This window comes from Akebia trifoliata, chromosome 8 (assembly GCF_017979445.1).
Source record: "Akebia trifoliata isolate Shusen 1 chromosome 8, ASM1797944v1, whole genome shotgun sequence".
Lineage (NCBI taxonomy): Eukaryota > Viridiplantae > Streptophyta > Magnoliopsida > Ranunculales > Lardizabalaceae > Akebia > Akebia trifoliata.
This window is the reverse complement of record NC_141382.1, coordinates 41240734-41252493: the sequence shown is the minus strand read 5'-3', so window position 1 is coordinate 41252493 and position 11760 is coordinate 41240734. Positions and strand designations below refer to the sequence as shown.

General features: G+C 34.1%; 1 protein-coding gene across 2 annotated transcripts; it reads left to right on the top strand.

The window, feature by feature from the left end:
• Positions 1-2260: 2260 nt before the first annotated feature.
• LOC147396857 (protein gamma response 1) lies at positions 2261-7264 on the top strand. Of its 2 annotated transcripts, XM_086452125.1 has the most exons (4): positions 2261-2334; positions 2429-2505; positions 4978-5895; positions 6498-7264. In XM_086452125.1, the coding sequence occupies exons 3-4, from the start codon at positions 4998-5000 to the stop codon at positions 7205-7207; spliced, it is 1608 nt and encodes a 535-aa protein (XP_086308251.1). In that variant the 5' UTR covers positions 2261-2334; positions 2429-2505; positions 4978-4997; the 3' UTR covers positions 7208-7264. The 2 variants fall into 2 exon arrangements, with proteins under 2 accessions (XP_086308251.1, XP_086308250.1); XM_086452124.1 differs by lacking the exons at positions 2261-2334; positions 2429-2505 and having other exon boundaries at positions 3059-5895.
• The last annotated feature ends 4496 nt before the right edge of the window (positions 7265-11760 follow it).

Genomic DNA, 11760 nt, shown 5'->3' with positions numbered 1-11760 from the left:
GATATGAGGTACAATCTAGAGGTCACTCCAACACGTCTCTTTTTGAATTAGTGAGATCCCACTATAGTACCTTCTACTTCTTAAGAAATTCTTGAAAGTGATTCTGATCTAATTCATTGACTATTAGAAATAGTTCCTTTGTTAGCAATTCAAAATATAGTAAAAATTCGATTTGTGAAAAATTCAAGTTCAATTCGATTTTGAATTGCAAAAATCCGGTCAAAAATTTGATAAATGGACAATATGTGGCATGTATTCATATGTATATTATCCGTTTCATTTCAAAAACTCAAAAATAAAAAATCCAATTATATGATAGTGATGGTGATGATGAAATTGGTGATGTTAATGGTGATGGTGGTGATAATGAGGACATTGAGGTTATTGTTCCATTAATTTTTTTAAAAAGATCAAAGTCAAGACAAATCATCAGTTTGGAAAGTTAAGGTATAATCTCAAATAAATGTAAAGAGTCATGTCATTATTTTTTTAAAGATTAATGTAGAGAGTCACATAAAAATGTGGATTCTTCCAAAATTTTGAAGCATGGTCACTTCAAAGTCGACTTATGTCACACGGTACAACTTACAAGTTTACTCTTTGCAACATACAACAAATTATAGTAGTATTTTTTTTTCACCGAATTTTATAAAAATTTGTAAAAAAAAATATGTTTTATTCTTTTCAAACTTAAAATTCGTGAATTATTCAAAATAGTTAAATAATCAAGAGAATAATACTTTCATTGAAAAAAAAATGAAAAATTCGTGAATTTTTCAAGAATTAAACGGTGATTACTAACAAGTAGGTATCAAAGATCTTAAGTGGTCGACAAAACAAAAGAGTTAAAAGAATAATGAGGTTGTTCCTCCACCCCAAAAAAAAGAAAAAAAAAAAGAAAAAAGAAAGACGATGGATAGGAAGATTCTAAATTCAACATCAATGAAATTGGAATTTGAAATTGTTGGGATGATGATATTAAAAGCATCATCATTCGAGGATTCTTAATCTTCATATAACTTGTACAATATGCATGGAATACAATTCCTAAGTATTAGAATGTACTTAATTTGGTATTTTAGATATCATATGCTTCAAAAAGTGATTTTTAGGATAAGTTAAACCATCAATTAGAGGGATTGGCAGTATTTGACGTTTTTTTAGATTTGAAATTAGGGAAAAAAAGAAAAGAAAATGATTTTCTCTCAGAAGGTCTCAAGGTTTTTGTTTTTTCACACAACAGTAGAGCTTCAAGCATTATTTCTTGGTGGTAGATCGCTTGATTCACGACAGTTGTGAAAATAGCGTGAAAGATTTCTCTTGTTCTATTTGATTGGGGTGGAAGTGTAGGGAATTCAACCCAAAATTTTCAACCTGTGAGAAATAAAAATAGAGAAAAACAACTGGATCAAACATAACTAGGTTCCATAAAGTCCAACAAGAAGTGGATCATAAGATTAAATCAACTTAATTATTGTAATTTCTCATTGATTTAATAAACTATTTCTTTGCCAAATTTCCTGCGGATGTTGCATAATATCTAAATGAATAATAATTTTCTGACTCTCCCCCTTTGATATACTTCCCCATACTCTCTTGACGTGGCATGTGTTAGAATCATAATTTTTTTTTCTCGGGATACACAACCGCACATATTTATGGGGAGGTGAAGTTGTGTATCCTTAAGAAAAAATCTATGGTTCTAGCAATTCCCACGTCAGAAGAGTGTGCGGGGTGGGGTTCAATTTTCAATTCAAACATGAGTTTGATTCATACTCTTTTTCTTAAAAATATTCATTATGGGAAACAGAAGAAAAAATAAATAAATAAATAGAATGTTTGCATTAAAAAAGAAGTGCATTGATCTCTAACTAAAAATTCTTGATTTTTCTCTCAAAAATCTATAATATTAAGCCTCTTCGATTTCTAGGTTAAATTATCTTTAAACCTATTGAACCTTCTTAGAATTAGAAAGTCTGCTTCGAAAGAAAGTTCTCGAGGTTTGAAAGAGACAGGATCTTCAGGTTTTAAGATGGTTGGGTTAGTGGTTGAAAGCGAGGAAATTTAGGTCATTTTAACTTGGTCTCTCATAGAAGACTGAGTTCAAGGGGCATGGTCATCAGTTTATTAATGCAGGGGTATCTCAATTATTCACCAAAACTTGGAGGGGTATTTAGAAAGAAAATTACCCGACGCGTGTGAAAAAGTTCGCACGTGTGATTTCGCACGAAATGTAGGGAGGGAAACTTAAAAAATGCTAGCAGACAGATAGACTGGTAAGAGTACCAGAGAAGCTTGGTGAGAGAGTGAGAGAGAGAGAGAGAGAGAGAAAAGGTAAATTTCCAGATTTAAATCTCAGATTCAGGATTGCTCCACTGTTCTTTAATCTTTCTTAGTTCTTACTCGCATTTTTGGATTTCTTTTATAGATTTCAGAGACCTTGATTTCATCTACAGGAGTTCTGATTTTCTCTTCCTGCAAATCCAAGAAATTAGGGTTTTCCAGGTGATTCTATCCATAAACACCATTTAGATCTCTATTTATGTTCTCATTTACTTGCTCTAGAGCGAATATAACCCAAATCAATTTCAATTGCGAGACAGCCTTGCATTCATTACTACATTGATGGTGGATTCGTTTAATTTTCGATCTCATGTTCATTATCTTTGTTCTAGGACATGGTTTTTTGCTGTGTAAGCTGTTGGATGGATCAGTGATTAAAGGTTTAAGATTGGTCACTTTTCTCACTCAATTTATGGCTTGAGGAGTGGTATTATGTGAATGATTACATATATTTGCTACTTATGTTTTGTAATTAATTGGGCTAGGGTTTCACTTGATGAGACATGGGGTTTTGATTTGGTAAATTTTTGGTCATCAAGTACCCAACACTTTCCCTCGATATTTCTACACAAAACCAAACCCTTTTCCAACATTCGTACCAAAGCATTAATAAAACCTGCTAAGTTGCCTCAAATCAACAATGGTTAGCAACTTCTTGCATTTTTTATTAATTTAGAAATGTTTTCAAGTTGTTGATGATTAAATTGTTTGCTAGGGAAGCAAAAAAATATAATAATTGATGCAACAGAGATACAACACATGTGACTATGCGAGAAATGCATATGAGTACAATTATGTTTATCTGGTTAATGATTTCAAAATGACCTACTTTTATTGTAATATAACACGCATTGTTGGTTATTAAATAGATAGACGAGGCCAGGCATGGATATAAACCATTGTCAATTTGCTCAAGAAACAAATTATTTGAAAAACATCGACTCCATCTTTTATCTTTTCACTAAAAGGGGTGGTCCAGTTTGGGATGTTTTCTTTTCTTTCTCTGGAAGAATAAAAAATAAAATAAAGATTTGTTGGATATATCATATTAATCAATATTCGATTGATTGGTCCGAGGTTATCGACAAACAAGATTTTTCTAAGTCACTTCGTTTCTTTTTGTCCAAGTCACTTCCTTTTTTTTTTTGTGAGTATCGGGAATATCCCCATTCATAGGTCCGAGATCCACATCTATGAATTGAAAGGTCCGAATGATCAACTCTGCAATCAGTTGTTAGGATCAATAGGTGTTCAAATTGTTCATTTGAAGAAATTGCAACTTTATTATGAAATAGATGTCCATGGGATTGTAAATAGTGCTGTCAGATGTAAGTTTTTAGCCAGATTAGATCACAAACGGTGTCAGCTGCTGCTCTAACAACAAACAGTCTATTGTTTTGGAGATCCTTAATCCTGTAAGCTTCTAGTTGAGGTTTTGGAGGATGGAATGACCTCCCAGGTATTTATTTAGTTGAGTGTCATTAGTTAGAGATTTTGACAAAGTGTCACTAGGATTGGAAGTTGTTTGCTTTGTAACAATCAGGGTAAATTAGTTCTGAACTCTGGTCTGAATGTCATCTGCAAGTGTAAGATGATTTCAATCCTTATGTCCGTTTGAATTGTGATAATGGAGCCAACCTTGCTCTCTCATTTTAAACTAGCATGACAAATGCAAGAAGTACCTTTTATGATGGATCTAATAACATGATATAATTTCCAGATTGCCAAGCTAGAAAGACAAAGAAGAAGAATCTTCAACAACAAAAATAGACACAGAAGAATGGTAAAATAGAGCATTGATATTTTATTCAGATTATGGCGTGTTCAACCAGTATAGTCTAGATAGAAGTTACGTAATGACTTATCTGCCCTACAACCGAGGCTGGCCTATGAGATGCTTCAGGGATGAATTTGAAAAGTATTGAGATTTGCCCTGGGCTCATGCCTATTCGAAACCCAACAAAAGTCATGTTGAGGCCTGGCCCATCTACTCCCCTACCTATTACTGTATCAATGAAAAAACTTCCTCAAATAAACTGCAGCAAAACAGAGAAATGTCATGTAAGGAGCATAAAAATCTTCTTTACATCAGTTTCATAAATATATTTTGATGAGCGAAAGTTTTATTGATAGGACGGCAAGATGACCTCAAGGGATACAAAAAAAAAAGAGTACAAAAAGCCAATCACCCTTTACAGACAAAAGTCCACCTAAACAAAAAATCTTCAAAGAAGAAATCTCTAAACTCTTTGAACTGTTTACACCAATAAAACAAGAAGCCAACAATACTAAAAATTACACTCTGCAATGATTGCTCTTTTCCTGGGAATATCCGCTTATCAGTTTCCTTAGAAAAGAGTACATCAGTTTCACATTTTATCATTCTTTATACTGTGCATGCTCTTTTGTCACTTAAAATGCACAGGGCGATGGTTTTTCCTATCAGAAACTCCTATTGTGCGGATCAACATAATTATTGAGTCTGCACTCAGGACTCCTTAGTTTGAAGGTTAATCAAGTGATTTCACAGGAGGGTTATTATGTTTAGCTTTCATAGATCAAAGGTATCTGACGTAAATACTTTGCTTGATGTTGATGATAGTGACGATATTGTTATGTCCCATGTTTCTGCAGTCCTCTTGTTAATTCCATCGATGGAAGGGGGCGTACAGACCTATCCACAGCTTGGGTATTCCATTGATAATGATGATGCAAAGTACTTCTCTGGGCTCAGTACCATACTGGTGGCCACAATTCAGGAAGTAAAAGACAGAATTTCTCAGATGGAATATATTTTCTGTAGCCAGATTTTCCCGAATTTCCAATCAAGATCTAAAAGCTTGCATAAAAGATTTGCTGAGGCCATGAAAACTGCAGAAGATGAATGGAGAAGGAAGGAAAGCTGTCTCTTACTCCAAATAGAGGAGCTTCGACTTGAAAAGCAAAAAGCTCTTGAACAAAACCGGCATTTGGTTCTCTCCCTTGAACAGGAGAAGGAAAAGTTAATGAATAATGAGGCCAGAAAGGCTGCTGAAGATGAATGGAGAAATAAAGAAAGTTGTCTCCTAAGCCAAATAGAAAAACTTCAACTTGAGGCACAACAAGCCCTTGAAGAAAATCGATATTTGGTTGTTTCCCTCGAACAGGAGAAGACAAAGTTAATGAATAATGAACAGATGTTGAATGAGCATGAAACAGAAAAGAAGCTGCTTCTGGCCAGAGTAGAAAATCTAGAGAAGAATGGAGAGGTTGCTGAGCTCCAAGGGCAGCTCAAGCGGAAAACTGGAGAAGTGGCTGAGGGAAAGAAATTGCAAGAAGAGTTACGGGAACAGATTGAACTGAGTAACTACGAGACAATGATTGAGAAGAAAAAAAGAATGGATGTAGTTTATAGTTTTAAAAGTTTGAAAGCTCAATACAATGTTCTCAAATCTCAAAACAACTTTCTACGCAACAAGTTTGGTCTTACTACGGAAAATATGCTACCCGGCAACAGGATGGAAGAGGAAAGCTATTTATCAAGGCTTCACCAGAATCCCAGAATCGCTAATGGCAAGATTTCTATTGCTTCTGTTGTATTTCTACTCTATTGTGTAAATCTATAAATAATAAAACACAACAATGGGTCTACAGTTTTGAGGTATGAAAGTCCCACACTAGCTATAGTGGAGTGGGGTCCACACTACCCAACTTTATTGCCTTTCCTCTCCTTCCCACTCTAGCTATAGTGGAGTGGGGTCTACACTACCTCACATATTGCCTTAACTATCCTCCTCCCCACCTCTTCAATAATATCCCTCCAATTTTACTATCTTTCCTTTTTTTTTTTTTTTCCTTTTTCAATAATACCTCTTTAACTTTACTATCTTTTTTCTTTTACCCCCTTTAACCCCAAAGAGGATGCCCGTGCCTACGGCACAGGCAAACTCTAGTGAATCCACAAATTCCAAAAAATTCTTGAAAACTCACTATGACATTTGCTCATTTAAAATCTATAGAATGTCAGATTGACATCTTTATTTTTGGATGGTAGGTTGACATCTTTAAAAGGAAGGTTTGTCTCAACTTTTCTAAGCATTGGTGGCATGATTGCATGTACTTAATGCTGTTGTAAAACTAGGAGTAATCCGTTCTTATATTTTCTGGTATCATAGGTCCTGAAAGTAAGGATCCAGAAATGTCCGGTGTTGTATCCAAGACAAACGAACAGAAGGATGAGAACAGTTTGCAAGACAAATTGGACAATAACAAAGGAGACATCTTGATTGAAAACTCAAGTTCCAAGTCAAAAATCAAATCTCCTCCTACCACCGGTTCCTCTCGTCCTGTGAAATACCCTAGCAGTGAACCACTAGTTGGTACAAAGCGGTCAGTTTCTTGTTGGAGAGATACTCGTTCGCGTCAGGAACTGGGGAAGACAGATCCACACGATGATTTTCTTGACACACCAATTGAGAATTTTAAGGGGAACTTGAACAAGGTTCTAAAGGAAGAAGTCCATGATTTTGCAGTTCCAGCTCCGAAAGACATGGAATTTGACAGTTCGGACGATGAAACACAGGATATAAGTGGTGAACCTGCCCTGCACAAGCAGCACATCTCAATTACCAGACCAGATGATAGAGGTTTTAAGTATGTAGAACCCGTAAGGAAGAAAGCTGATAGGGAGAATCTGAAAGGATTTGAATGCAAGCAGTGCAAGAAATTTTATGATGCTGTTCTTCCTGATGGAGGTAAGAACAACAATGATAACTCTAATTTCCGTTGCGAGCATCACGATGGTGTTTCTAGGCATCGGTATAGGTATGTTCCTCCTATGACTCCTGAAGGATTTTGGAATATTGGATTTGATTCTGAAATGTAAATTTCTTCTGGATATGTGATCTTTATTGAATTCAATTTGATATGTTATTTACCCCCACTGCTACTGTTAATCTGTGGTTGAAAACTCTATATTCCAAATTTCAATCATTTTACGTGACTTGATAAAAAACTTAGTTAAAGTAAGGAGCTCGATTTTCTTAAAACCCTAAAAGAACTTGACTGGGTACTCAAAATACAATTATATGACATGATTTTTAAAGGTCTTTTTTTAATCATTCTTTATAAGTATAAAATTTAATTAAAACCTTTATTTATTTATTTATTTTATTATTATTATTATTTTTGGGGTGTGGGGGTGGGGGGGGGGGGGGGTGGGGGGGGGGGGGGGGGGGGAGAGGGGGTGTTAAAAGAAGCAAACAATGAGCCACCTACTACATCTGCTCACTACTCACAGAATCTCACGTGAAAATAAAGGCCCTATGTGGATAACCTCTCAGCGCAAGAGCAAAAAACCTCTCCGCGGAAGAGTAGGTTTTTGGAGCTTCTCAACAAAGAGCAAAAAACCTCTCCCCGCAAGAACAAAAACCTATCCAAACGTTTGCTAGCTTCCCGCAGGAGCAGAAGTCGTCAAGAAGCTCTATCCAAACACAGAAAGATTTCAAATAAGAGTCCCCTAAGAGAAATAAAAGGCGCAAACAACGAGTCTCCCTACTACATCTTGTTGCTGATCTCAGAATTTTACTTGAACATGAAGTCTTCTGAGAAGAGACCCCCTAAATTCTTTAAATTGGTTACACCAAAAAAGGCCAAATGTACTGATGATAACTTTCTTAACCACTATATCTCATTTCCTTCAAAAATATACTCATTAGTTTCCTTTCAAGTGCCCTAACAAATTAAGGATGGAAGAAGATTCCACAAAATTCTATTATGACATTAAAGGGAGAGGAGATCCAACTTTTGAAAAGGACGATTAATTAATGAAAAACCCAATCAAAATCCCTAAGACAGAAAAAGTTGAACCGATTACTTCTGCTAAAACTGCAATGTATTAGAATGTGATCAGCAATTTCACCCTTAGCTTTGGATGAGTGAAAATTCACTGGGCTGACACCGTGGGAGATTCAATGATCCAAAGTCAGAATCTTGTCTAATGGAGTAGTTGTAAATGATATATTGTGCAGGCTTGATGCAAACAAGAAATTGCTGTTTCAATTGTTAGTGTTACTTTGCAACCAAATGTGACTTTTTCTGAGTTGCATTTCTCCATCTCTGTAATCATTATTCGTGTAATTATCTTATTGTCTCCTCCTAAGTGCCTTCTTTATACTAAATCAAAGAAACAAAAAGAGAAAGAATAGTTAATGTGCGCCATTGTCTTGATTTATTTCTTGATTAGTTGTCTTAAAAATAAAGCATGATTGTGTCGGCCTCCATGATGTATCATCAATATGGTTAGTTGGTATTGTGCCTTGAGGTGTGCTTCTTAAGGTACCCACTTAGGTGGTGTTTGTTTGCGCTATTTTTCAGTGTTTATTGCTGAAAAAAATTAAATTCAGCACTTTTGTCAAAATAGCGCGTTTGTTTACTTGTACTTATTGCTGAAAATAAGTGAAAAAAATTCAGCACTATTTTGATGCTGAAAAAAAGTGCTGAAGCGGTAAGCACTTCGCTTTTTCAACACGGACAAGTATGCCCTTTGTTTTTTTGAGCATGGACAACTATGCCCTTATTCTTAAAAGGATATTACCTCTTATATCCCATGGATAAGTATATAGACACCTCACAAATTAATAAACCCACACCATAGCTAAATTATTTTGTCTTATATGGGTTAAAAATTTTGGAATGAGTTAATTTTTTGTGAGGATTATCTCTACAATGAGGAGATCATTCTCACAAAAAATCAGCACATATTGAAACTTTTAACCCTATCAAAACAAGTTCAAGAACCGTAAATTGTCCATTTTTTTTTTTTTTTTGAAAACTATTTTTAACGAGTTAGAAGTTTCAAAATAAACTGATTTTTGGTGAGGATGATCTCTAGACCATATAAATTATCCTCACTAAAAATTTGGTCATTCCAAAAATTTTAATCCATATAAAACAAAACAAAAAATGGCTATAGTGTGGGTTGCCCTTATTAATTCATAGGGTGCTTTTATAATTACACATCCTTCATTTCCATCGAAAATTATTCATAAAAAATTAAGTTCTTTTTAAAGTTGATTTCAAATTTTGGTGACTTGTATGACATTATTATTTTTAATTTGAAATTTGTGGGCTTTTATAAATAGAAATTATTATATATAAATTGAAGATTTGAGTATTATTTATTATTTAAAAATAAATTGTATTTTAATTTTATAAGAAATAATATATTTTATTGTGTTTGATAATAAATAAGCATTTAAAACATGCAAACAATGTATAATATGATTGTAAGGGTAACAAAGACAATTTATCAGTTTCAGCAATGTGTAACAAACATGATTCAGCATCTAAACAAACAACTTTTTTAGCACTTAAATTCAGCGCTTATAAGTTTCAGCGCTTAATGCTATTCAGCACTTATTTTTTTCAGTTTAACAAACAGCACCTTAATGTCAATATGTTATTTTTTTTTTACGATTTTACCCTTTTGTATTATTACTCTTTGCACCCACCATAACATACCAATCAAAAAACCCTTTTCTTCTTCTTGTGGTGAATCTTATCCTTTCCTTTGTATCAATCATAGTTCGCTTCCTACTGTATACAACAATGTTTCTCCAAGGTCTGGATTGTAGCACTATTTGTCACTCGCATCATTGCAAATGCGAAAGATGTTGGAAATGTAGGCATTTCACGTCCACCAAAATTTGGAGGTGTACATGTCAACATTGTGGAACCTCTGTAACCATAACTTGAGCTCTCACAGTAAGTGGTGTCCCTCTTAATTTCCCAATTATCGATTATCTTGGTTTTGTCGACTATATTGAACCCTGTCACGTTACAATATTGGTGTCATTCTCTGAGAACGGGAGGGGAACAGGAAGCTGAAACTGTTGGGTGAAATCTCAGGGGGCACTTTGTTCTTTATTCTAGAATCTGATGTATTGTTTAGTTGGGAATTCAATAGTGTTTTTCCCAGGATCAGAATCAAACATCGGCTAAACATAACCAGAATCGGATACAAGACCTGTTTCTTGCAATTTTTGAATCTGTTTATTATGTTTTTAGCTCTAAAGTGTGTTTTTGCGCGTATATGCATATTGTATTTTGTATAACAGCTGCTGAAACTATCAGAAAATATGTGATCAGCACTAACAGATTTTTATTATTATAGCTTTTGAAATTAGTTTCAAGGCAAAGTGTAGACCAATTAATTGTGTACTTTAGAAAACAGAGATTTCTAGTTTAGAAATTGAGTAGGATGTTGCAAATTTGATTTTATATGATTGCTTTAACATGACCAAGAGAATCGTTAATGGCGGAAATGCAAGGAAATAAATAATGGGAGATTGTTCAATGAAAATCCTAAGGGAGTAATTACTTGCACACCACCAAGAATTGATTGCAACCCATCACTTAAAAAATTGTCATTGCATTCCGATATCGTTTAACTGTGATTTTCAAGAAAAATAAAATAAAATAATTTGCACCCTCTATTAAAGGAAAGAAGAAGAAGACTTTCTCCGCAACAAAAAATTGGTATAATTTTTAATTGCTACCAAATTCTAAATGATGATCTAATTCATTGAAGAATTCTAATTGATAACAAAACCTTGACAAAAGTCATTTTAATTTCCTTTTAAAAATATCTAATGGTATTTTTGTAATTTTAAGCTTGGAAAGGTATTTTGAACATGAGTTGTGCTGGAGTGACCTCAAGATTGTATTTCACGTCAAGATAGTCAAAAAGCATTATGGTTCCTACACACTTTCACAGCAAGATGTGCAATGTGAGGTACAATCTTGAGGTCATTTCAGCATTAGTCTTTGAACATTTCTCATAATATTTAAAAATCGCCATTCTCTATTTAAGTCCGTTTGGATAGAAAGCATTATTTTAAATCTCGACTTAGATCGAGACGACTCATACGATACATCCCGGCATCGTCCCCTAACGAGACGGATAGACAAGTCAAACTTATTGGATGAGATTTTAAATCACGACTCAATTTTCTCATTGTCGAACAAGACAACTAAAATCTATCGAAAAACTTGTCTGAGAAAACTCGGTCTCATTCATGGACGAGACGAGACGTCAAACGAGTTGCTTTGGGAGAAAATACAAAATCCTTTCTTTTTGTTTTTTAAAAAGTTAATATTTTTATATTTTTGAAAATAGTTCTCCAAAATGAATTCAAACAAGTTTTCTAACTTTCAAAAATAAAAAAAAGTTACTTCTTTTATGTTTTTTGAAACAGACTCTTCACCCTTACGGATGCTAACTTTTGGTCAACCGGTTGAATCTCATGCAACTTTTATTTATAAAACATTTTCAAATTAATATTTGATAATATGGATTGAATTCCCTATTGTTTTCAAATTAGTGTTCCTTCTTAAAATGTAGTAAACATTTTGAAATTCATTATTGGATCCATTGAA